The sequence below is a fragment of the Macrotis lagotis genome, chromosome 5 (assembly GCF_037893015.1).
Source record: "Macrotis lagotis isolate mMagLag1 chromosome 5, bilby.v1.9.chrom.fasta, whole genome shotgun sequence".
Taxonomy (NCBI): Eukaryota; Metazoa; Chordata; class Mammalia; order Peramelemorphia; family Peramelidae; genus Macrotis; species Macrotis lagotis.
In genome coordinates this window covers 213,345,252-213,372,253 of record NC_133662.1, presented here as the reverse complement: position 1 = coordinate 213,372,253, position 27,002 = coordinate 213,345,252, and the positions used below count along the sequence as shown (strand labels likewise).

At 44.2% G+C, this 27,002-nt stretch overlaps 1 protein-coding gene across 1 annotated transcript; it reads right to left on the bottom strand.

The window, feature by feature from the left end:
* Nucleotides 1-1,116: 1,116 nt before the first annotated feature.
* Nucleotides 1,117-24,360, bottom strand: STRIP1 (striatin interacting protein 1). Its single transcript, XM_074188371.1, is given in 22 exon segments — nucleotides 1,117-2,153; nucleotides 2,957-3,161; nucleotides 3,681-3,785; nucleotides 4,454-4,520; nucleotides 6,084-6,184; nucleotides 6,317-6,443; nucleotides 8,490-8,587; nucleotides 8,820-8,894; nucleotides 9,756-9,827; nucleotides 10,502-10,565; nucleotides 10,743-10,808; nucleotides 12,221-12,438; nucleotides 12,679-12,861; nucleotides 15,367-15,494; nucleotides 15,615-15,721; nucleotides 16,696-16,764; nucleotides 17,510-17,630; nucleotides 17,730-17,864; nucleotides 18,573-18,647; nucleotides 19,638-19,707; nucleotides 24,150-24,213; nucleotides 24,215-24,360. Coding segments are annotated over 22 exon segments (2,529 nt in total). The 5' UTR covers nucleotides 24,346-24,360; the 3' UTR covers nucleotides 1,117-1,905.
* Between the last annotated feature and the right edge of the window lie 2,642 nt (nucleotides 24,361-27,002).

Sequence of the window (27,002 nt, the reverse complement as noted above, 5' to 3'; positions counted from 1 at the left end):
CTAGGATTGAAAACCTGGAAGCCTAGATTTGAGCCCCAGCTCTGCCACCAGCTAGCCCTGTGACTTTGGATGAGTCACTTCCTCTAGGGACCTGGGGTTCATCTTCTATGAAACTAGGTGACTGGTTAGATTATCTTTAAGATTCCTTCAATTTTAATATTTTAGGCCTCCACTAGTTGAGATGGAAAGGCTCAAAGAAGCAGGAAACAATGGGGGCAGATGGCTCAAGGACATAGCACCGTGGCAAAGAAGAAACGTCAATGCTCCTAAGCTACCACAAGTGAAACCCTTCCTCCCCTTGGCAGGGAGCAGCAGAAATTCCATCATACAAACCAGCAACACCAATTTCCCTTTTCCTAAGCAAATTTCTTTTTTGGGCAAATGGCCACCCAATCACGGTGGCTTTACATTTTGTACCGGCCATAGCTGCAGACCGCAAAATTGGCAGCAGCTCCCCCAAGGGCCAACACCAAGTCAACTCTGATTCTGAGGTGCTGCAATATTGATCACCTCTTGGAAGCTTGGGAGCAAAGTGCCCCTTTGAGGTCTCAGGAAGCAAAGTTCAGGGGTACTGCAGGGTGAATTCCAGGATAGCCCATGGGCTCTGGATGAGAAGAGGGCAAGCCAGACACAACAGCTGACCCCTGGAAGGCAGACTGGTGCTAGTGGCTAGGGTCCTCACCCTTGCTTCCTCAAGGCCCAAGAGGCTTTTAGGGACTCCCTCCCCGCAGGGTCCCTTGCTACTTCATTTGATGAGGCAGAGGAGAGGACCACATGAAGGCCCATCAGCATGACAACAGGAACTGCCTAGTTCAATCCAAACACAACTTCTCCAAAGGGAGGGTGAAGAGCGATGTCAGTAAGAGGAACTGATGGTTGGAAGGACGGGGCAGAGAGGAGGGGTTACAACATGGAGAGATCCCTAGGGGTCCCTCTTTATCATCCCCAGTTGTCTTGACACTATCCACTATTTCTTACCATAGATCAAGCTTTCTGTTCTCTCTGTAAAAGAGAAGTGTGCACTCAGGAAGGCCAACTGAGAAGGCATAGCCATGTCAGCACCAAGGATCTGGAGGCAAGCTGCCTGTGGGGGCCCAGACTCAGCACAAGTCTCATTATTTCCCAAAGTAAAAGCAATGATCATTTTTTTTTTCCTTTTTAATGCAAATAAAATACACAAATACACTTAAAACCCCAGAGTTACACAACAAAACACACATATATTTTATATATAGATATAGATAAGACATATATATAGATATGTACAGGACATTGCAAACTGAGAGGGAAGCCAGTGACCCTGTCTGAGGGTAATGTCTGCTTCCCACCCTGATCCTGTCCAAGGCAGATGTGCTAAGGCAGCAGCAGCGGCAGCCAGGAGCCTCTGCACCAGCTGCTTGGAAGGAAGTGAGTAGGGGGCTGGAGACGAGTCAAGAGTCCCAACAGTGCTTTCCTGGCTGACCTCTCACCCCTCTCCAGGCAGGCCACCAGGCTTAGTGTTTTGGCAGAGCTGGTGGACTACACCTGAAGTCTGAAGGATGCCATGGGAGGGTTCTGCTCCCAGGACACGTCGGCCCAGGGTGGCTCAGCCAAGCGCTGCGTGGGAAAGGAAAGGCGGCTCCCTCCAGACTGCAGCAGAACATCCCTCCCGGGCAGTATACTGGGAAACCACCACCAAGAAAGAAGCCAAGCCCAGAAACTTCCCTCCATGGAGCCCAGGGGCCTCAGGGTTCTGCACTAATGAATGGGTAAGGATGGTGCCCAAAGTCACAGCGCCACCTGGAGGAGTGGGAGCAGGACTGCAGCAAACAGGGCCCCAAGTCCGGCGGGGACCCTGAGGTAGTGTCCAGCCTGGGCCTTGTTCTCCTCAGGTTCAACCTGGGTCCAGGGGCTTGGGGCAAAACCTCACTGTAGCAGCTCTTCCCAGGAGATGGGCTTGGAGAAAACCTCCCTTTCCAACCAGAGATCATAGTTCATCTGGAAGTCCTCAGGGAGGTCAACCCGCTGGCCCAAGACACTCTGCAGGCAATTATCTACAGGTAGGAAGTCGGGGTTGTTATGAGTCCGGTCATATCTCCGAGAGTTAAAACGTTCAATGTTGGCCCGCAGGGCGCACTCTTCTGCCTGAAAGTCCCAGGGTCGGGCATCCAGATCTGGGGCAGGAAGAGTAGAAGAGGAAGATAGAATTAAGACCCGCCAGTGTTGCAGACCCTACCCATGACAAGGGTTTGATGCCTGACACCATCTTCACTACTGGGCAGGAGGAGACAGGTGGAAGGGTCAAGGGAAGCCTTAATGAAATGACAATTTTCAAGGATGTGAAAGATCATTATGTAGAAAGGAGGTAAGACATTAATTTCTTCTGTAAATTCAAGTATTTATAAAGTGTCTACCATGTGCAGAACACAGGTTTTTATCATAGGATATACTTGGATTTCATGGAAAAACTTCCAGACAGGAAACTTGAGGTCCACAAATTAGTGATTAAAGGAGGAAACCTGATTCCTTTTTCTAACATCTGCATTCTCTTCATTTGATCCTTACAACCCAGGAGTACTATCACCATCACTTTACAAATGAAAATCCTGGGGTTGAGAGATGGAGGTGGGATTCAAACCTAGTTCTTATTACCCTGTGACCCTGAGCAGCTAAGCTAAGCTTTCTGGGCCTCAGTTTCTAAGGGTCAGGTGACATACTCTTCAAGGTACCGTCTAACTGAAAATTCCATCATCTTCCCTATGTCTCTGAAGATGTTGCCATTTTTGCAGAACAACCACCAAAAAAACCAAACCAGAGAAAATGATCTCTCTATCCACTCTTGTGCTAGATCCCTGATTCAGTGAGGCAGGAGGAGGGTGGCTACAGAAGAGCTAGTGGGAGATGGGCTACCAAGGTGCTCCAAGAATGGAGCCTGGCAGGACACAGTCGCTGCCTTCCCCTTCCCCAACAGGCTCACCATTCCCATAGGCCCAGTCATCGTTCAGCCGGTGCCGAACTTTCTGGTAGATGGCTGACATGGTCTTCATGTTGCTCTTCCTCCACTGGCGTCCCAGATACTTGGTCTGCACCTTGAGCAGTTTGAGCACATAGAGCTGCATCATGGCTTGCTTCACCTTCAAGGCCCGTTTTAGGATGGGTGCTGACTTGAAGACCACTAGCATCTAGAGTACAGTCCAGGGGCAGCAAAAAAACACGTTAATGGTCCTAATTCATCAGACATTCCATATGGCAGCTGGTAGGCTGGAGAGCTAGCCTTGAAGCCAAGAAGAGCCCAGTTCAAATCCCACCTCTGACACACACTGGCTGTGTTGCCCTGAGCTGGCCAATTAGAGCTCCAGACATTTAAGACCATAACTTACAAAGATGGACTTTTCTTACCTGGAAGTTCCCTACATCATTGAATAAGCTCAGTTCCTATCCCCATCCCTAACTGAGGAAAAAGTCTATCCTTCAGGCACTGAAATGGGCTGGACTTTCCCTCATCATCCAACTAAGGAGGAGAGCAATTAAACAGAAACAATTCGGATAAAGGAAACCTAGAAGGAAAGATTTTAGTTCTTTGGCCAGTCTCTAGTAACCCAACTTGGCTCAAGGGACTTGTTATCCATGGTGGGAAGGGGAAAGTTAAGGAGGAAATGAGACAACAAGAAGCTATAATGACCTCAACACCCTCCACTCACCATGGTCCTGGAATGCTTCCATTTTGTCAGCTTGTTCAAGATCCGAAGCAAATTGATACAAGAGAAGAGGTTCCGCCAGCAAAACTGGTTATTATCCCCAGCTTCCTATGGGACAAACCCAAGATGACGGTATCAGTGGTGAGATAAAAGGGCTTCTATCAATCCCATGGAAAACTGAGAGACGTCCTAACACCCAAGGCTGGAGTCTGTGGAACACCATCTCACCAGGAGGAGCAGGGTGGGATAGGCTTTCTGAAGGGGCCTCAAAACAGTCACATTGATGATTTCTCTCTTGCTGTCTTGGTCACCCAGGTTCTGGAAACACACCCTGGGTCACATAGACTGCCTTGGTGAATTGACTATCTTGCTTGGTATTCCCTAAATTCCAAGGTTACTGATAGAAAAGACAAGGACTTGGAAACATGGGATCTAGCTAAGAGATCAGCTGTGCAGCAGTGGGCATATCACTTTGCTTTCTTTGACCTAGGTCTTCTTGTATGTAAAATGGGGAGAATCTCACAGTGAAAGTTCTGGTGAAAGTGAGCCCCAATGCTGTAGAGAAATGTGACAAGTATCATTAGCTTAAAGCCCTCATTTTTCATTCTTCTAGCTCTGCAAAAGAGCTTTTACAGGAAATAAAGAAGGCAGCTGTCTGGTAGGACAATAGTCCCATCCTTAGGACAAGGAAGGATCTCTTCCAGTTGGCTCCAACTTGCCAAAGGTCATTCCAGTTGATTCCCCTCTTTTCCCATCAGGGAGACAAACAAACTCACCAAACTTTCTGCTGTCAGCTCTGGCAGTTCATGAACCACACAGTAAGGATAATCCAAAACAGAAATACTGCAAGGGGAAAAAAGACCCACCTCTGTAAGGGAAGTTCAGGAACTTTCTGGAAGAGCAAATATATGGGTAACATTTATCCTGCAAGGGTGCTCTGGGTCCTCTTCTCATTTCCCTTTATACTACTGTAGGGCACCAGGTCTGGAACCATTAAGCCCCAAGTTCAAATCCACCCTCAAAATCATTCTGGTCATGTAACCCTAAGCAAGGCCCTTAATGGATGTTTATCTCAGTTTCCTCATAGGTAAAATGGGGATGATGATAATAATAGCAACTACCTCCCAGGGTTGGTGTGAGGACTAATATGCATCTTAGAGCACTATACCTATGATAACTATTCTCGTTTGGTGATCTCATCAGTTATCTCTATGCATAGATGATTTCCAGTAGATCCAGCCTGAATCTCTCTTGTATTTGAATATCATATCACTAATCCTTTGGAGTTCTTGGAGTGGATATCCTGTTGGCATCTTAAACTCAACATATCAAAAAACAGGAACTTGTTATCTCCACCCCTGCCCCAACTCCAACCTTCCCCTCTTCCAAAACTATTATTGTCAAGTCCCACCAACCTCCCCATCAGGCAGGCTTCAACTCATCCCACATCCCGATGGATTGCCAGATCTTGCCACTTCCCTCCCCTTTCTTCCCTGGGCAGCAGCATCACCTCAGGCCTGGACCTCTACAGAAGCCTGATCCTGACTCTGCTTCCCTGCCAAAGTGCTTTTTCTAAGGTCTGTGTCTGACCAAGTCTCCTTGTACCCATTTAATTCTCTCCATAAACTCTACTGTTCAAGTACAGGCTACCTGTAGTTCCTCCCACATGATGCTCCATTTCTCAGTTCTATGATTCTGTAATGACCAGAAGGTTCTTCCTCTTCATCCTTACAACAGAGGTTCTCTGGACTAATTAAAAACTCAGCTCAAATTCCATCTTCTGTGAAAGGCCTTTCAGTCCTCTGTCTTCCTTTCCAAAGATGACCTATCACTTACACTGTATATTTCTTTTATATAATTATTTTCAGTGTTGTCTCCCCTATTAAAATATGATTTATTTGAGAACAGGGACTGGTTTTTGACTTTCTTTGCACCCTTAGTCCTAAGCACATAGCTCTTAGTAAACGATTGCTAACTGATTGATAGATGTCTTTGGGAATAATCCTAGCTGTTTTTCAATATGTTGTAGGGGAAAAAAAACACGTTTTTTACCTTCTCCAGCTGTTTCCCAGTTAAGAGACATCTGACAAGAAATACTCTTGCTGATTCCTGTGTTCTTTCAGAGACTCATCTCAAGTCTAGCTGACTTTGCCTTATTCAGGTGGAGACCACATCCCAATCCCTAATAAGTGGTGGCCCGGGGTCAAGATTTCAAATTTCACAAGGCCCACGTAGTTTTGGGACTGCCTACATTGATAAGAGCCCCTTTTGCTATGTGCTATGAACTAGTCCATCTGGCTGATCAGCAGCTGGATCTTGAGCTTGTTGCTGCCTAATAAGTGAGATCCATTACTGTAGGTCCCCATTGCCCTCACTCCTATTTTCCCCTTCCCTGGCCCTAGTTACCTGTTTTTGGCAGTGATGTAGGACATGATAGTTTGATTGAAGAATTTCAGAATCAAAGGAATGCAGTTGGCAAACACAAGATGTTGGGCCATGTATTCAAACTGAAACCAGAGGAAGTCGGTAAGTGATCATTTGTTGGGCAGAGCCTAACTTACAGCTAAGTATGCCAGGCTCAAGGGACAGGGATGGCAGGGCCACAAGTCGGGGATGGGGCTGGAGGATAGCCAAGGTACCTGGTAGACGTGATTCAGCTTGAAGTGCTTGAGCAGCAGCAGCAGGACTGCAGAAATGGCCTTCACGATGATCTCTTTGTGGCGGTTCACATCAACCCCCAGTTTCATGCTCTGGAGCACGGTGGTTCTGAAAACACAAAGCCAGTACTGCCAACTTAAGCCCAGCCCAATGGTGGCCCAGAGTCTATAGGAGTGATACGTCGATGCTCTTGCTCCATCCATCCTACTACCCCATAACAGCTTCGAGAAGGCTGATGTTTGGCTGCTCTTCTCTCAGTTCAATTTCATTTAGTCTGAAGGGTTCCCAGAAGGTCCCGTTCCCCACCCCCCCCACTTTGCTCAGGACCTCCCTGGTACTGTGGTCTCTTCTATCACAGAGTAGGGACAAATTCTCCTGAAGTGGTAACTCCATTTGGAGATGAGTCATGGTACTAAAGAAAGAGCATTGGACATTAGGGCCAGAGAATCCTGGCTGAAGTCCACCCTGACAAGGACAAGTCATTCAATCCCTTAGGGCCTCTGTGAGGGAGGATTATAACCTCAGTGGCAACTCTCCCTCACAGGATTAGGAAAATCAAGGGATTTTTCATATCTCTTATATCTCAGCCCCTCTCTCCATTTAACCCTGAGTTCAAGCCCTCACCACCTCTTAAAAAATTTTTTTTTTTACTTATTTAAGGCAATGGGGTTAAGTGACTTGCCCAAGGTCACACAGGTAATTATTAACTGTCTCAGGCTAGATTTGAACTCAGGTCCTCCTGAGTTCAGGGCCAGTGTACTATCCATTGTGCCACCTAGCTGCTCCCCTCATCACCTCTTGCCTACATTATTTCACAGGCCTCTTAAATGGTCTTTCTCAAAATTCTCACTGCTTCAGTCCATTCTACACAATGCTGCCAAAATAATTTTCCTTAAGAAAAGAACTGACCATGTCACTTCCCAACTTAGATCAACTCCAGTGGCTTCCTCCTGCCTCTAGGGTAAAATATAAACTCTTCTGTTTCATGTCCACATTCCTCATAGCCCTTCCTTGGCTTCCTGCACTCTTGTAATCCACACTGGCCTTGTTCCTCACCCAGGCCCACCTCACAGCCTTACTGAGGCCCATTACCTCCTTTAAGCCAGAATTTCTCTTGATCCCCACCAAGTGCTAGTGTTCTTCCTCCTCAACTCCTTGTACTTATCTTCTTGGCAAAAAGCATTCATTCATTTTATATTCATGCTCTCTATTTCTGTATCTGTATTTGTGTTCTCTTATATCAGAATGTAAAGTCCCCTTGGGGAAGGCTTGCTTCCTTCTGTGTATTTGTCTTCCTAGGGAGGAGAGTACAGATGTCTGGCTCAGGATAGGTCCCTAATACTGGCAGATTGACCTAAACTTGAAAGTACTAGATAAATGCCAGTTGTAATTATTTTAATCAGAATGCTCCCCTTGTGGACACAATGGATGGAGCACTAAACTCTATCTCAGACACTTACTGGCTCTATGATCAAAAGCCAGTCAGTTAACTTCCCAGTTCAATTAACTTTTCTCATTTGTGAAGTGCTGATAAAAATACCTGCAACTCCCATTACTAGAAACTGTTAGGAGAAATAAAAACAAAGTGCTTTGCAAACCTTAAAGCATTTTATAAATATCAGCTACTATTATTGACAATATTAAGATTTTAATTTCCTCTTCTTCCAACCTGCTCCTCTCTACCTCCCCCATTCCAAACAAGATCTCCAATTTGAAACAAGGCACTCTTAGAACAGAAGATGAGAAGCCATTATTTTAGGGTAACCAAAGATTTCTCTTTATAACTTGAATCAGAATTTAAAAAACCTTGCTTGCAAATCCACTGGCTAAAAGGAGCCATCCTCAATGGAACTGGTTCACAAACTTGATTGGCAAGCTGCTTGGGCCCTAAGGTACACAGAATCATGAAGCATCCCATGTCCTGCCCCGACTTAGTTTTCCAGATCATAAAATGAAAACCCAGAGAGGGCAGGGAAATATCTTGGGCACCCCAACAATCCCCAAATCCTAATCCAAAGCTTTTTTATCATGTCTCCTCTGGCCAATCAAGGTATTAAATTCAACTGGGATTTGCCTCTGAACAGCCAAGAAGCTGACCCTGAAAATTCTCAGTCACCTTTCCTTCCCTACTAGAGTCACAGGAATGATACCTACGGCATCTCCTCAGGGAGGACATCAGCCAGGATGTTAATGGAATCCGTTTTGGCTTTGGAAGTGGGAGCCGCAGCCAGCAGGATTTTCAGCAGCGCAATCTGAAGTGGGAACAAGATATTTAGAAAAAAGCATGGGAAGGCCTAGGATCAAAAAGCAAAATCCTGAGGTCTAGTTCTTTCAATATCTACCCAGGAAGTTGAAGAAGGTAGCATGACCTGGCTGGGACAGTTCACTGAACAAGAGAGAAAAGATCTTTTTCATTTACTAATGGAGACTGAGGCAGGCATACATCTAGATCATCCTTGGTGAAAAGGAAGAAAAGTCACTCACCATGTACTGAGGCAGACTTGGAAGGAGACCTTGGTAAAGGGTTTCAGCAGGGACTTGTTCCACTTCCTCTTCTCCCTTTTAACAGAAAAGGTCAGAGAAACAAAATCTCTAGGCTTACTCAATCCTGGGCAAGTTTCTTCATCAGTCTAGCTGGTGCTCTGTGAGGCCTGAAATGTAGGTGGGAAGCTCCCTGTATTCAAGTCATTGCCTGAGGAGCCTAGGGGTTTTGGAAGCCCCTATCAACTGCCAGCTGGACATCTCAAACCAGATGTGCCCTGGACATCTTAAACGGAACGTGTCTAATACTCAGCTTTTCCCCAAAACCCTCCCCCTCGACTACCTTCCTCAGGCTCACAGCCTAGGAGTTACCCTGGATTCCTCCCTCTCTCTCACCACATCCAGTCTGAAGGCTGTCGAGTTCACCTCTAGAATATCTCTCCAATGCTCCCCCTTCTTTCCTCCAACTCTGTCCCGCCCTGGTGCAGCCCTTCATCACTGCAACCTGCTAGGTCTGCCTGCCTCCAGTCTCTTCCCCAACCCCACCGACCACTAAAGTGATTTCCCTAAAGCACAGATCTGACCATGGTAGCCCCTGCTTCATCAACTCCAGGAGCTCCCTCCAGAATCACATATATTTGAAGCCCCGAGCTCTCTCTTCCTTCATCTTACACACCCTACCTACTCTTAGATCCAATGACACTGGGTCGTCTTTCTGTTGCCATTTCCCAACTCTAGTCATTTTCTCTGGTCGTGCCCCATCTCTGCTCAGCTCTGCCTCCTGGCTTCCTTCAAGTCCGAGCTAAAATCTCACTTTCTGTTGGAAGTCTCTCCCGATCACTGTTAATTCTGGTGCCTTCCTTTTCCCTTCCTTGTACTCCCAGGCCCTATATGGGTGCTTCATTGTACTTGCTGCCTACCTTGTTGACATCCACTTACCCCTGAGAGAGGAGAGCGAAGATACTCCTCCTCCATCTGGGCCTGGACTTCAGCAATTGATGTGTATTTGTGCTATTGTGGAAAGAAAGGAAAGAATGTGCTTGAGTCCTGGAGTCACTCTCCAGATACCTCACTGTGCTTGGAGCAAAGGGCCTCACAAAGCAGCTAGCTTTTCAACAACTTTCTTTTGAAACACAGCTCTCTGAGAAGGGGTGAAGCCCTTGCTGCAAAAGCCTGATTCTTTCAGGCATTTCTGGGCTCCCGCTCACTATCTGGTTTCCTACCTCTGAGCAGAGGAGAAGCTCAAGTCCTAGTGGGAACTCTGAAATGTACCCACCCTGAGGAGGGGCAAGGAAGGGCAGGGAAGTCTGACAGAGAAGGGGTAGGAGGAAGAACTACAGCACTGGAGTGGAGCCATTGAGAGGAACAGCAAGGAAGCCTCAGCACTTCCACAAGCCCCTGAGGGCATTATAGCATTGAAATGTGTTCCAAATAAAAATCCTGAGGTATGAAAACCCAGTTAAATCCAATGCATTTTACTGAAGAAGATCAAGAAGTATACAGGACTTAGACTGGAGCCAACTGCCCACCAAATGTCAAGTCTGGGATATGTGAAGGCATGAGCCTCAGGCAGGAGGTAAATTGACTTGGGGAACAAATGATTCTCCCCAAAATGAGGTCTGATTGGGAAACAGTCCAACAAGTGGCCTCCCTAGTCTCCCAGGGCTTGCCTCTCTGTCACTCACCAGCTTCAGTGTCCTGATGCTCTCATGGATTGGTCGTGGCAACCCCACCACTGTATTGGTGTCACTAGGAGGGAGAAAGAAACAAAACTATCTCTCCTGTCCTTCAGTCTATAATCTATTAACTGCTCAGAAGAGCAGGATTCAAAAGGATTCCACTGTGTTGGGCAAGGGGGGGGAGGATGCACCCCACCAACTCCTTCCACCCACCACTGAGGCAATAATGAACAGAGCCAATACCTACCTGCCCAGCGTGTAGCCAATGAATTTACTTCGGCTGGACTCTAGAAACATCTCAATGTCTTTTTCTCTGCCATGGGTGGAAAGGGTAGATACATTATTGGATAAATTAAAATGTACATTTTCTGAAGTGGGGATGGCAGGGAGGAAGAGGACTAATTTCTTTCTTTTTTTTTTAAATGGGAGTGGGGAGGGGAATTTAGGCAATATTTATTTTTGTTAAAGGGCTAGATCTAAAGAAACTGTTAATTTAGGATCACAAAGTATATTATCTGAAACTTATTTTGCTCTTAAAAATTAATTTGATTTGTTAAAAGAAGAGTTCACTCATTATGATGGCTTTACTTTGATTTAAATTACAAGTGAAGCTACAAATTGCTGAACTCTGAGGAATCCAGTTCTCTGCTTCCATCAACAGGAAAGTTTTAAGAAAAGAAGAAAACACATGCATTAAAGCAACACAAAAAGTTTTCTCTTCTAGCCAAGTATTTCCCACACTTCAGATACAGAAAACACGGTTTTGTTTTGGAAAAACTGCTGAGGAAAAAAGTTTCATGTCTCCTGATGGTTTTATTTATTTGTTTGTTTGTCTATTAAAAGAGGGTGGGCACTAGCCCTTTATTTTTATGGGTTTTTTTTTATTATTTTATTTATTTAAGGCAATGGGGTTAAATGACTTGCCCAAGGTCACATAGCCAGGCAATTACTAAGTGTTTGAGGTCACATTTGAACTCAAGTCCTCCCGACTCCAGGGTCAGTGCTCTATCCACTGTGCTACCTAGCTACCCCAGTTTTACTTTTTAATTCATTTTTATAGACATTTAAAAACTGGAAGTTTTCCTGGATTGAGAAACCCTTCTCTACCTTTTCATGTTCCTCTTTTCCTTTGTTTTATGTATTTTCAAACACAAACTAATTCATGTTACTGTGTGTGTGGGTATTTTTATTTTAAACATTTTATTCATCACTCAAAAAATTCCCAATCCATTTTAAATTCATACTACACACTGAGCCCTGGATGAAAGGCAGAATAATATTTTTTTTCTCCAGGCCTGAGTAAAGGGGACTTTTTTTTTTTTTTAGGTTTTTGCAAGGCAAATGGGGTTAAGTGGCTTGCCCAAGTCCACACAGCTAGGTAATTATTAAGTGTCTGAGACGGGATTTGAACCCAGGTACTCCTGACTCCAGGGCCGGTGCTTTATCCACTGTGCCACCTAGCCGCCCCTAAAGGGGACTTCTTACAAGAGGTCCTCGTGACCTGGAGGCTAAGTGCTGAGGACCCAATCCCAAATGCTGCTCAAGTGGCACTGCTGGGCATTTTCTGAACAAGTCTGCCTTAAAGTTTTGACCCTCTGTCTGCCCCACATAGCACCTGGAAGGCTGACACATGGCCACACTGCAAGCAAAGGTGATAGGAATATCACTGCCAACCAATGGAGAGATCAAAGAAAGCTCCTCTTGGATCAGGGACTCAAGACTCACCTAACCTTGGGGGCCCAAGGCAGGCCCTTTGGGCAGGTAAGTCGGTCTGTTTGAGGGTGCTGCACAGGGGGAGGCATCACCTCATCCCGCTCAAGAGGAAATGTCTCTCCCTCTAGGCTGTTGTCATCATCATTTTCCTCCTCCTCCTCCCGAGAGTCATCAGCCTTATATGGATCCCGTTCATTGAATGCATCCAGATTGTCTTGTTTAATGAGAGCCTGAAAACAGGAGCCAAACAGAAAAGAAAATGAGAACAGATCTGAAATGAGTGATTGGCGGAAGGACAAAAGACCTATGAAGTCAGAATGAGTGAAGTGTTAAGAACATCAGAGGGAAAGCAAAAGGGATAATCATTGCCCTGACCATGTGAAATCTTAGTAACTGTAGACCTCTGTTTGTTGCTTTAGATGTTTCCTATCTCACCAGAGGCATTTCTGGAGCCCTGGTCCATTGCTAACCTTGTGCTCTCGACGTCCCCGTTTCTGCTGCTGTTCAATGAGGTCAGAGGCAGAAGCTGGAGGGGAGGCTGCCCTCATGTTACGAATCACTTTGATACTGTCTTCAGGCAGAGGGGGAAGGCCTAAGATCTCACGCTTTTCTGCCTTCATGCTCTGGAGCTCCTCGAAGCCTCCAAGTGTACACTAGGAACAAAGAGGGATAACATGAGCCTCTGCAGAACTAGATTGTTTTCTAGGAATACACCCATCCATCCTAATAACACCGATGCCTTCCATTAAATGGTTCGAAGCACTCATTTAATCTTCATCTTTATGCAGTCCATTATCTCTGATGAAGAGTATAAATCCAATTCAAGGAGCTCAATGGCACCAACAGTGGATGAAGACACCGTGTCACTAGGATAAGTAGAATGATAAGCAACTAAGAGGGGAAAAAGAAGCTGAAGAATCATGCAAGGACTGGAGGTTTCTTGAACAGCAAAGTCAGTCTGTCGAGTTTAAATAGTGGGCTTTCAAAGGGAATGCACAAGGGATCAAGGGAAATACTGGCAGACAATGTTTAAAACTATTGACGGTTCTCTTTTTAATCTAACAAAGTAAGAAATTAAGCTTAACTAATAGTTAAGATGGGTTGGCATCAACATCTTTACACAGTATGTCAGATGGTCATGTAGAATGGGGCTCTACAGAACAGAGAGAAGGGCCAACAGTGGTCCCCTCATTCATTCATTTTCAGTGTATTGTGGCATTCTGCAGTTTACATTTGCCTAGTTAAGTGAATTTACAAATCACCTTAACAAGTTTTAACTAAATTACTCTTCATAAAATGGGAGTGTAGCTCAAAAAGATTCTTGCGAAGGCATCTCAGACTGAAGCTTATCCTAGGAATGCAGCCAGAATGTGGAACTGAGAGTTCTACTAAGAAGCAAAGCTTCTCCAGTCACACTGTGAAGTAAAGACAATGAAAATCTAATTAAAGATGAAAAGAAGCTCCTCAAATTCTGAAAGGCATTATTTGAAATATGGCTATCCATCTATTATTGTCATCAATGAAGCCTGTGCAATGTGTATATTGTGCCTTATATAGATTAAGGTGTGAAATTATCATGATTAAGATGACATTTTAAACTAAAGTTCTATTGCCGAAAATGTCAGTCATTAACACATATGTATAGCTTACAAAGCTTGGAAGTAAAATTTTGTATTCTGTTTAAAGACCTTTCATCAAATGGTTTTAGTGATTTTTAAATGCATTTGTTAAAATATAAAAATACAACATCTTTTGATTAGTTTCCAAGGACAGCTGACTGAACTAGGAAGAAGACATCTCAACAAACTCAACATACTCTCTATAACTAGAAGGTGAGGTTGAAAAATAAGAATAAGTATTGAATTCAACCAACCAAGTGCTTCTTTCTTTGGATCTATGGGTCACTGTGAAGCTTCTTTTTCTGGGACAACAGACATTAAAGGAAAGAACTGAAATAAATTTAATTCATTAGAACTAGACTTTTGAACTGCTAAATAAAAAAATGTTAAAGCAAGTTTTTAAAAAATTATAAAGAAACATCTATCACATTGCCCTTATTAAATTATTATATAAAACATTAAGAATACACCAAAAACTCAAAACCCTTTTTGCTCTAACAATATAAATTACTGAGAGCAAAAAGGCTTTTGTACCATCAATAAATTCAAAATAATTTCAAGCATTACTCTACCTTCATCTTATTTTAATTTTTTATTTATGTTTAAAATGTACTTAGTATATTGGCAAATATCATAAATATGCATATATTATGGGTATGTGAACGTAAAAGTTTTACTGATTAAAAAGTGTGCGAATTCTGTTCTGCAGAATCATAAATTAACTCCAATTTTAGATCTTTGAAGAAAAGGTAAATAAAATCTGACACAGACACAATATTTCACAATTCTTCCTAAGTGAAATAACAAATCTAACCCTTCTTCATGACTTGGGCTGATCCTCAAGAACCCTATAACATCTGAGCAGTTTCACTGTTTAGGGACAATTCCATTTTCCTATATGGGCTGGAGCGAATTACAAGGAGGAAACCAACAGCATGAATGATAAAGATGAGACACAAATAAACCAAAAGGGTGTAAGAACACCTGAGAATACTTGCTGGTGTTTTTGGTAAGGCTCCTCCTACACTTAGAAGCTGCTCACTGATTCTGTGAGAAGTTGGTTCCAAACAACCAGAGCAGTGTGATTTCCTCGGTGCTAAGGTAATAGATAAAAACTCAAGCCCCATCCTTTCACCCGGCTACATCTCTGGTGATGGGAAAGGCTCCAGGCTTGGCCCTGTCTCTGATTACTAATGAGAGTGCCAATCTCTTGAGGACTGGTTGGCTCTCTCCCCTGGCATCACTCACTCCCCTCTCTAGAAACAGGTCAAGTTTCCCTGTCCAGACTGAGAAAGCTGTAGATGGCTCACTGTTAATTATCAGTCCCCTTGGGTTTTATATTTTTATATTAACTTTAATCTCAATCACTTTTGCCCCCAAACAAGCTAGAGAACTAATTCTCCAAAAACAGCTTTGTATGGAGAATATAAAATCTCCTGCCACATTCTCCAAATCTACATTATAATCTGAGACCAAATCTTCGTGGGTCATATCAGCCAAATGTGACACCTCCAACCAGTTCTGAGGTAGGATTCTTACCAATACTGTCTTCCAGAGAAGTAAAAGAACCTTCTTCATGGGGAAGTGAGGTGCATGTCCACTGCAAAACTTGGTCACCATCCCAAACAACATGATGGAGAATGGCTCATTGTTGTACAAGGGAGAGCCTAGAGAGCAACACAAAGAAACCTTCAATCAGGGCAGCCTTCCTGAGCTAAAAGGTTTGCCAGTGGCACTGGTCTCCAGCCAGTCTTAAAAGCCTTTCAGCACATTAATAGGAGTCATACCTAGCTCTGCTCGAAAAGTCTGTCTCATGGTCTTCCAATCGGCTTTATCACCCTCACATTCTTGGCGAACAGTCTCTACAATCAGGTACATGATATTGAGCAGAACCCTGAGAAGAAAAGCCAGTTCATCAAGACTAGAACATGAGAAATAAGGGTTACTTCAGTACATACTATTTAAAAATATACTTCTAAAATTTGCAGAAACACATGTACTGATGTGAGAAGGTGGTCAAAATCAGAGTTTCCCATGATAAAAAAAAAAAATTGCTGTACATCTCAGCTTCTTCAACCGTCATTCTGAAAACATTGTAAGAATCTGGTTTTTCTCTCTTCAGTGTACAACCCAGAAGGACTGAATCATAAGAAAGGGAGAATCTGAAATGAGGATTGGATTTGGGAGAGGGCAGAAACAGACCAGGACTGGGTAGGTAACAATGGGGATGAAGGAAGTCCTGGCAATAGCAAGGGTAGTAGCAAGAGCAGGCTGGCACTTGAGTTAAACCAAAGTGGAAAGAATTGTGTAAGTTGAGTGATGGAGCACTTTTTTTTTAATTCAGAGAAAGACTCTGACCTAAGCTTCATTATATTCCCCCAAATAAAAAGAAATCCATAGATTAGTCAACAATTATTTATGAAGTATCTACATGGTTCAAAGCACTCTATGGGTGTCAAAGCTCTTCTGAGTGGAAAACTGAACATATAAGAATTCAAGAATCTCCCTCACATCTCCTTCTGACTGGTATTGGGCACTTTCTTTTCAGCACATCTACTCCTAAAGGCTCCATTTCTGGGACCAACAATGTGCTTTACAAGTTAACCTGCCGCAGTACATTTACATGTAAATACATTAACTTCACACACAGACCTGTCTTCCCTTGGCTCACATCTCAGTAATTACTTTCCAGAGTCTCATCATACCCTGAAGAAAAATGTATATGAGAGAAACAGAAATGGAAAAAATGGAAAAAAAAAATTTCCTATGACCCCTGCTCTCTCTGGTTAGATTTCCCAAGCCAAGCTAAAAGTGCCTTAGCCTCAGGCTTGCTAGACCCTCATCAAAGAGAACAGACAGGGAACTCACCTCAGGTCAGTGCTGTCGGCCAGGGAGATGGCGGGCTTCCTCACAGCATTGCTGCAAGCTGCGCTGTTGCTAAAGCACAAGACAGAGTCAGATTCCTAAGGGTGATACTGCCCTAGTGGCTCCATGAAAGATGAGGTTAAATAATTCAAATAATGGCAGTGTTTAGAGTGCTTATCAGCTGGATCACCACATGTGCCAGGTTAGTTTTAATTATTAAATTTTATTATTATAGCCAAGTAGCAGTCACTTTATCCTGACAAAGCAAATCCAGCTATAACAGGGGCTAGCGGCAAGTCAAGGTTCTATTTGTATGATGGGTTATTTGGCTATTCTCCTTTTTTAATGGGAACAATTATCAAGTATACATAGTATCAGGCATGAATTAATAGATGGGAAGTCTTTGGTTAAAATGTCTAGAAGCGTTTGAATGATTTCTCTTTGGGGATTATTCCTAGTCCTGAAGATCTGAATCAGAGTTTTCCCCTCTGTTATTTCCAGGAATGAGTCAAGACCAGAAAGTGAAGTGATTGTCTGGGGCTGGCAGTCTATACCCAAGGTACTGAAATCCTTCTTAGTGTGACCCTCAATGTACCAGAACCAGAGGAAAACATTACTGGAAATTGTTATCAAAAACAAGTAAAAACACAACAGAACACAGATCAGTTAACATGGGGATTTCTAACTCAAAGTGTAGCTACTTTATTGGTCAGGGGAGGGTGACTCAACTGGTCTAAACTGTTCAATGGACCCTAAGCCAGTGAGAGCTCCTTCTGCATGGTCTTCCTTTATTAAATCCCAGATGAAAAGTGCTCACTCAATCTCCATGTTCAGGAGCTCCACCAAAGCATTGAACGTGCCCACTTCCAAGAGCAGGAAGACATTATATCTTGACCACGACTGAACTTCGGATTCAGAGGTGCATTCACCAAAGGTCCCTGGATATACACACACACACACACAGGACACAGGTCATCACCCCAAGGACAACTATCAGACAAAGAAGTCATATACCCTTTGACAGCAGCCCCACTGACCTTGGGCGACATAGAGGATTGCTCGGGCCACTTTGAGCCTCTTCTCCCGGGCAGTGACTTCTAAGCCATCCAGGAGCCTCATGGCATGGGTACGGTGCTGGTTTATGTCAAGTTCGGTCCACTTCTTATCTGCCACTATAAAGTAAAAAATCTAATTAGCCTTAAGGCTGAAAAGTCAAGTTCTTTGGAGTATATGTATCTTTAATGTTACAGTCAAGACTACCAAAATGACCAGAAGTGTCAACAAACATAAGGAGAAGCTATTCCCTGTGTAGAAAAGATACTCAATCTATTGTTCTAAAGATGTAACTGCCCAGACCAGAAATGCTGATTTTTTTTCCCATCAGTATTGAATGTGATTATAAATAGAAGGGGGCAGCTGGGTGGCAAAGTGGATAGAGTGCCAGGCCTGGAGTCAGGAAGACTCCTCTTCCTCAGTTCAAACCTGGTCTCAGATACTTCCTAGCTACATGATCTTGGGTAAGTCACTTTACCCTGTTTGCCTCAGTTTCCTCATTTGACCTGGAGAAGGAAATGGTAAATCACTCCAGTATCTGTGTCCCCAAAACCCAAATGGGGTTATGAAGTATCGGACACAACTCAAATGACTGAACACCAATAACATAGAAAAGAGTTTTAAAATTTTTACAATGTGCTAAATTTCTAAAACCCCTCCCAGAACACATAAGACCAAAAAGACACGTGAGGCCTGTTGATTTGTCACATCTGCCAGGGTGTTTAGGGGCCTGAGTCTAGAATTCAATAAAGAAAAATAAACTACTATAGCCCTTAGGGGAAAGGCTAAATGGAAAAAAAAGATAGCAAAAGAGAAAATCATCTCACCATGGATCCTGAAATCTTCCTCAAAGCATTTTCGATTCATCTGAAACTCAGGTCCCTCAGTATAACTATAAAGTTCTATCAAAAACAAAGGTTCATTAGCCACAGCTCTATATTAACAATTCGAGAGGAAAGAGAAACAATAGCATCATGTTCCCATTCTGTTTTCTTTAATGATTCAAATTGAACTATTAGTACTTTTAGCTTTCCTCATTTGCGAAATAGTCTATTGGGGGCGGCTAGGTGGCGCAGTGGATAGAGTACTGGCCCTGGAGTCAGGAGGACCTAAATTCAAACATGACTTCAGACACTTAATAATTACGTAGCTGTGTGGCCTTGGGCAAGCCACTTAACCCCATTGCCTTGCAAAAAAAATAGTCTATTAATTTGTCTCAAATTTATCTGAAAAGTTAAAGCATCACCAGATGCCAATAATATACAACATTATGTCATTCACATCCTAACCTCTAGTCTCACATTTCCAAAAGTCTACTGGACATTTTGAATTGGATGTCCAATAGACATTTCAAATTCAACATTTTCAAAATTGAACTCATCTTTTTTCTAAACCCACCCCTCCCTCTTCCACTTTCCAGTTTTTCTCCACAGAAAAACCCCTGTCCCTACAAGGATACCTAATAGTCTCTTCCCCTTGAGACTGTCTCCAAATTTATCCTAAGATCTCTCTGTACACAGCTGTTTGCACAATGTCTCCCCGCATCTGAATAGGAGTTCCTTCAAGGCAGGGGCTATTTTTGTCTTTCTTTGTATCCCTAGTAAACATTTTGCACTGGGACCTGGTCCATACAAAGTACTGACTTGAGGGAAGAGTCTGCTGGCTTCAATAGTATGGTCTAACTGGCTTAACTACCCACAGGTGCTTAATAAGAGTGATGCAATAATTTATGATCATAGTAACTGGGAGCCATGAGATTCTTGGTGTCTGACTCAAATAACTAAACATTTCCCCCAAACATTAAAAAAGATTTATTCATTCCAGGTCTGCGCTCATATCACTAACTAAAGTCAGGAGATAACTCCCCACAAATATGAAAGGCCGTCCTTTACCAGAGAGCTCTGCAGCCCACTTGTCTGTATCTGCATATTCAAATTCTAGGTCTGGAGACTCAGAATAACCCTGTGGAGAAGAAGAAATGTTTTAATATAATAGACACTTTTATATTATAAGTTCTTTTAAAATAGAAACAATGTAAATCCTCTTATGCTCTTTTATAAATGCACCTAATGCTTACCACAACCACTTCCAGCCTTGGAAATTTAGCAAGTCTCTCTTTCCACCTTACCCCACATGTTCAGTAGTAAAATGTCTACTTAAATATTTTGGTCTCCAGTGCCCCTGAGATCTGACCGAAGGAAACACAGAAAGACTGCTGAGGAGAACTCAGCCTTCAAAGTACAGCAGAAAAAATGTCAACTGACTGCAGAGAGTTGAGCTAGCTGACAGGTGTGGATTAAGCTCTTACTCTATGGGAAGACAGTGGGGGGGGGGGGGGGGACAAAAACAAACAAGCTTCCCCGAACTCATTTTGAGTCTAGCTGAGGAGACAAAACACACAGGAGAAATAACAAGACAAACATTAAATTATAAATAACAGTAGAACCCAGGTTATTATTTTACCTACTTATATAGTAAACACTTATTATACAATGTTTTAAGGTTTGCAAATACTTTACATAAATTATTTCATTTGAACACCTACATAAGTTTGAAATACTCCTGAGACTCAGTTGCCTTATCTGTAAGATAGGAAAAAACATTTTTCACAGATTTGTTGTGAGAAAAGAAGATTTTGTAAACTGGAAAGCACTCTATAAGTATAAGCTATTATTAGAATGAATAATTATGTCTTCCTCAGGGTTATCAAGAGGTTCCACTATAGTACCAAGTATTTAATTAAATGCCTAATACCAGGCAATGTGCTTGGTATTGGGGATACAAATCCAAAACAAATAGGTCCTGACTAGAGCTTAGGTTTGGGGGGGGAAGTCCATCCAAATCGAAATAGAGATAAAAGAAATAAGCACTGATCGGGAGTACTGAAGGTTCCCTGTGAAAGGTGGCTAAGGAACCCAAGTTTGGATCGAAACAAGGTATTCTAAAGAGCAGGAGAGAGGAGGGGAGAGACTGAAGACATAGAGGCTTTTGGGGACAAAGGTGGGGAGAAGGAAGATGGAAATGGCAAGGCAACTAGGCTAACTGGACTGAAGAGTTGCAGAAGGAACTAGAATAAGGATGGGAAGAAAGCCTGGGTTTCAGTGCCAAACAGAGGAATCTATAGTTGATTCTAAAGAAAACAGAAAGGCATTGGGGTGGTTACAGAGCGACATGGGAAGACTTTAGGAAAATCAGTGGCAGCTGTCTGGAGCATGAATCAGAGTGAGGAGAGATTTGAGAATAGGAAGATCAATTGGAAGCCTATTGCAATAATCCATGAGTGGGGGGTGGTGGGGTTCAGGTAGAAGTGTTGTGATCACAGAAACAAGATTTTAGTAAAGTAAAAGGATACAATGGGTATGGGAGAGAGAATTTGAGGTTAGTACTTAGGCTGTAAATGGGAATGAATGGGAGAATGGTAGTGTCTTCTACAGAAATAGAGAAGGCTGGCAGAGGAGTAAGTTTTGAAAGAAATTTGAGTTACCTGAACAACTTGAGCTCTAGGTCTAATGATTTTCAAGACTAATCTGAAGAAATATAGAAATTACTAATAAATGGGGAAAATATCTTTAGATATATGGGTCTGAACTTCAATGTCTCTGGAAGATAAAGTGAGGCTGACAGCTTTGTGACTGGTCATCTTTGAAATGAAGGAGAAACAACACCAACAACATTTGTCTCCCAATTATGTAAACATCCATCTACTGAATTTTAGCAAAAATGGAGTAAGATTTGTCACATATTTCTGTCACATGTGGCTGACATCTACCTAAGGCAGATGGGCTTCTGGAATATGATGATGTATAATTCACTACTATAAAGGCCATTCTAACAACCTCTTCTCAGTCTGAATCCTTTCTGAACTTTGTGTAGCATCTGACACTGTTCAACTTCCCCTCTTGGAAATTCTCTTTACTTCTGGTTGTTGTGACATCACAGTTTATTTCTATGACTACTTCTTTGATTATTCTGTTTTCTTCACTGGTATTTTTTTCTCCTCCACCTTGGTAAATTCCAGGGCATAGGATTTAGATCAGATGCCCTAGAGATAATCCAATTTAACTGCCCCCCCACCCCCTCACCTCCACTTTACAAATGAGGAAACTGGGGCCAAGAGAAATGAAAAAGACCTAACCGAGCTCATACTAGCTTAGGTAGTAGAATTGGGTTTCCAACATATATTTCCACCTATTACTTTAGTTATCACCTTTATGGGGAATCATATAAAATCTTTTTGTTTTTGTTTTTAGTCCAAACCCCTTATATGAAACCTAGGACAAGTTTTAAGATGTCTTCTGCGGGTGGCTAGGTGGCGTAGTGGACAGAGCACCAGCCTTGGAGTCAGGAATACCTGGGTTCAAATCTGACCTCAGACACTTAATAATCACCTAGCTGTGTGGCTTTGGGCAAGCCCTTAACTCCATTGTCTTGAAAAATCTAAAAAAAAAAAAAAAAAGAAAAAAGATGTCTTCTGAACATCTCTAAATCAATGTGCTACTAAGCACCTCAAACTCAACATATCTGAAATCAGATGCATCATTTTTATCTCTTCTTAGCTTAAGGATATAATCTTTTTGGACTTCTAATGGATCTGAGTTTCTTGGTTATTCAAGGCTCAGAATCTAAACAACTGGTTTAGATTTTTTCCCCATCCTTCCACAATTGGTTAATTACTGATTTCAGTGGATTTTACTTCCATAAGGCTCCTCCATTCTATCATTACCAACCAATTCAGGTCTTTTCCAGATCACTACAATTGCCTCCAATTGGATGATAGATTTAAAACTGGAAGGAACCCTAGAAAGATCATCCAATCCAAGGGTACATAGATAGCAGAGGCAGGATGCAAGGCAGGGTTCCTTCAACTGTTCCTCTTTTCAAGTCCATTCAACATGTCACCCTACAGGTAATTTTCCTAAAGTACAAACAGTCCCAATCATTTCATGGTTCCTCTCTGCCTACCAGATAAAATCCAAATTCCTTGGCCTACCCTTCAAAGGCCTCCATAATTTGGCTCACCCTTGTGAGAAGTCAGTCCCTCTGGCTTTTCTCAAGCCACCCACATCAACACTATCTGACCAACTTTAAGATCAGTTAATTTTTGATTTCGTTTGTCACAGATACTGATCAAAAGACAAAACCATTCAAAACGTGACAATTTACTAAGAACCCACTCTGGGCAAAGCTTAAGTATAGGTTTATTAAAAGACACCTGCCTCTCTCACCCCGAATATATCACAGATACTGATCAAAAGACAAAAACCATTCAAAACGTGACAATTGACTTTGAACCTATTCTGAGCAAAGCTTAAGTATAGGTTTATTAAAAGACACCTGCCTCTCTCACCCAGAATATTACAAAAATTCCTGATGAGAAAATTCGCTTTTGCTCTGATTCCTTTCATTTATCTCTGCAGTAACAATTTCAGTAGCTATGGTTCTTTTAGAAAAGAATAGCAAAGTACTCGGGAATATGCTGAATGAGGTGACATGATTTCCAAAAAGAAAGAAACCAAAATGTGTACTTTCATTCATGAAGCTGGCTAGTGGGTGGAATTACTCCAGGGCAGGTGAATGACTTTGGATGAACTGGGATGGCACTGGAGAGGAAATAAAGCAGAAGGGAAAGCTACTCTGTGAACGGCTGCTGCTGTTTCTGGTATTTTCACATTTATGTCCAGAAGTCAGGGGGTGACCCTGCCAATGGCTGGCCCAATGGAGGAGGAGGAGGAGGAGCAGAAGGAGAAGGAGGGAGAGAGGCAAGAAGAGGAGGTGGAGGAGGAAGAGCAAGAAGAGGAGCAGGAGGAGGAGAGGAATAGGAAGTGAGGAAAGGGAAGGGGAGGCAGAGCTGGAGGAGAAGAGATGGAGGAAGAGGAGGTGGGAGAGGAGGAGAGGAAGAGCAAGAGCAAGAGGAAGAGGAAGAGGAGGAAGAAGAGGAGGAGGAGAGGAAAAGGGAGGAAAAGAGGAAGAGGAAGAGCCAGTGGGATGGGAAGAGTAGAAGAGGAGGAGGAGGAGGAAGAGGAGGAGGAGGAGGAAGAGGAGGAAGAGCAGGAGGAGGACGAGTAGCAGGAGAGGAGGAGGCCTAGGAGCCCCAGGAGGTGTGTCCCTCTCGCGGCCTGGCTCGGGGGAGGCCTCGGGCCTCTGGCCGGGCCCCGCGGGGCCCTCAGTGACAGCTCCGGGCCCAGGCCCCGCCCCGCCGGGGCGCGCACACGCCCACCCGGCCCACCCGGCCCAGTCCGGCCCACCCGGCCCACCCGGCCCAGTCCGGCCCACCCGGCCCACCCGGCCCAGTCCGGCCCACCCGGCCCACCCGGCCCAGTCCGGCCCAGTCCGGCCCACCCGGCCCTGGCCCGCCAGCCCGGCCCACCCGGCCCACCCGGCCCCGGCCCCGGCCCGGCCCCGACCTCCGAGTCCTTGCGCTGGTTGCGGTTCAGCTCCCGCCCCTTGCCGCCGGCCGGGACGCCCCCGCCCCCCCCCGCCGCCGGGGGCCCGCGGGGCCGCGGCCTGGGGCTGCGGGGCCGCGGGGGGCGGCGGCGGCGGCGGCTGCGGCTGCTTGTTGTTGGCGACCAGAGGGCCCGGCCCGCCGCCTCCCGCCTCCATCTTGGCTCCTGCGGCCCCAGCCCGGCTCTCGCCCGGCCCTCGGACCGCTTTTCTCGCGAGATTTGACCTCCAGCCCAGCCGCGCCCCCTGACTTCCGCCATAACGAGTGTGGCGGCGCCTGGGAGCAGCCATCTTGAGAGTGGCGGCCGGGAGGGTCTCTGGGCCTGCACGGGGGCGCCTAGTCACGCAGGCAGGGTCAGATTGTCGCAGCCGGTTTTTAGCGGGTCCCATGCCGCTGGGGGCTTTCTTGGCAAAGACACCGGAGTGGTTTGAGATGAACTTCTCCAGCTTCCTGGACAGAGGAGGAAACTGAGGCCAACAGGGTGAAGTGACTGGCCCAGGGTCGCCCAGCTAGAACGTGCCTGAGGCCAGCTTTGAACTTGACTCCAGCGTGCTCTCTGCGCGTGGGCGCCACCTAGCCGCAGGATGGCGTGATGGGCCCAGTAGTTGCCAAGGCTGTTGGGGAGAAGCGGCCCCAGCCCTCCGGCGGGCAGCAGGGAGGGTGCAGAGAGCATCCACGTCTCCTCGCCAACCATGCCAACCCAGCTTGGCGCCTCCTCTAATGGCAGCATGGCCAAGGTGGAGAAAAGCAGTGAATTTCCTTCTTCATCTGTCAAACGGAGGAGGGGTGTAGGTGATCCAGCTCCCCGAAGGTTCAGGTCCCCTTGTATGACCTTGGGCAAATCACAATCCTTAAGTTGCTAAGATGTCAACCTGCACTGGTAGAGGGAGCTTGCCCTGCCAAGAAAATGGCACACTCCGTCCCCCAACAGGTAAAAAAGTCTATCCTAAGGATTACTGATCAGTGAGGCCTGTCCCAGTTCCCATTGAAAACAAGGAGGAAACTAAGAAGGAAAAGGTAGGACCTTGCATTCTAATGGAGAGATAATCCGGGCATATACACACAAAAATACACAAATAAAAGATAACCCTCCCTCCCTCCCCCACACAGCGTTGTCCAGGAGGGTCCACCAGCCTCACTCAAGTACAAGGTGCCTTAAGGGAAGGACGAGAAGGATCACGTGCATGTGCCAGGTAAATCAAACCATCACCAGCACCACCTTGACCACCATCTTCTCTCAGATCCTGATGGAGACGGTCCAGGGCCCTGAGCCTAAGATCTATGGGAATAGTCATAACTCCAGCAGTTCCTATTCAGTCTTGTAACTGTTCTGGCCAGTAATATAATCAGATACTGAAGATGCTGAAAATAAAATTATTGTCACTAAAGTCCTTGACCCCATCCAATGGTCCAATGTTAGAAAATGATATGGTATTATCAATGGAAATAACATTTTTTTTTTAAAGAAGAATTACTACCTGCTTTGCTGATGTTCCTTGAGAACCATGGGGCTCTTCAACCTGACTTGCTGTGGAAGTTTTCTGTGTAAGCTGTGGGAAAAGGATCTTTTCTATTTGTATGCTTAGTACTATTATGCTTTAAAAAGTGCTTAAAAATACTTCCTTCATTCAGTCACCAACAGCTGGGGGAGTAAAGAATGGTTTGATGTGGGAGGCTCCAATTGGGCTGTGACATAAATGAAGGATTCTCAGAGACAGATGAGAAAGGAATACATTTTAAGCATGAAGGACAGTTCCATGTGAGAAAAAGAATAATGTGAGTGGATGGGGTATTGTTTGTGAGAAACAAGGAGCCCAGGTTGGCTGAACCACAGAATTAGAAAAGGAGACTAATATAAAGTAGGGGCCAAGTTGGAAAGGGTTTCAATTTTAAATGGAAAGGATTTCAAATTTTAAATGAATTGATGCTGGAAGTAATAGGGAGCCATAGAAATAATAAAAAGGTAGAACATGGTTGGACCCATCTATACTTTGGGGAATCACTTTAGCAGTTATGTGGATGATGAATGAGAGGAAATAATTTGAAACAGGACAACCAGATTATTACAGACTAGAAATGAGTCTAAATTGTGTGAATAGAACTGGGAGATGAGATATTGTTGAGTAGAAATGACAGAATTAGCAACTGGATCTCCAAGGTCCTTTCCAACTCAAAATCTCACAATCATTTCTCCTAGGCCAGCACCCAAGATAATCTAACAGTGGAGACAAAGGGAAAGGGCTAAGGATGGGTCAATTTTAACATTAATATGCAAATCACATGTGTGAGGAAAATGTGGGTATTTGGGATCCACAAGAATGTGAAGGGAGGATTGTAAGTTTATATTACAAAGACTGGGTTCTGCCTAGATAGCCTTATGGGCAGGAGACCTCAATCTTATCAAAAACTGATGAGATTGCCCCACCAGCTTTTAACTTAACCTAGAGTCTTGACCTTCTCCTTAGTGCATGCTCAAGGAGATCTATCTGTTCTTGCTCATTAGTATAATGAGCAGGGTGGGGAAATATATAGGAACCAATGTATCAATTAGATTTGTGACCCCAGCCTGTGGTTGGTATGAGGGGCAGGAACAAAGCCTGTCCAGACAACTGCATAAAAGAGCTTGTATTTTTGGGATTTCCTCACCCCTCTCCTACCATGAAGAAGGTCTGCCATTTTGTTAAGATATCTTAATAAAAAACATTTTAATCACTCTGGACTAAGTATTCTCAAGCCATTTATAACACATGCAAATTGACAATTTGGTTCTGGCATCAACCGAAGATACTTATTTGCCATAGGCCTGCTTACATTC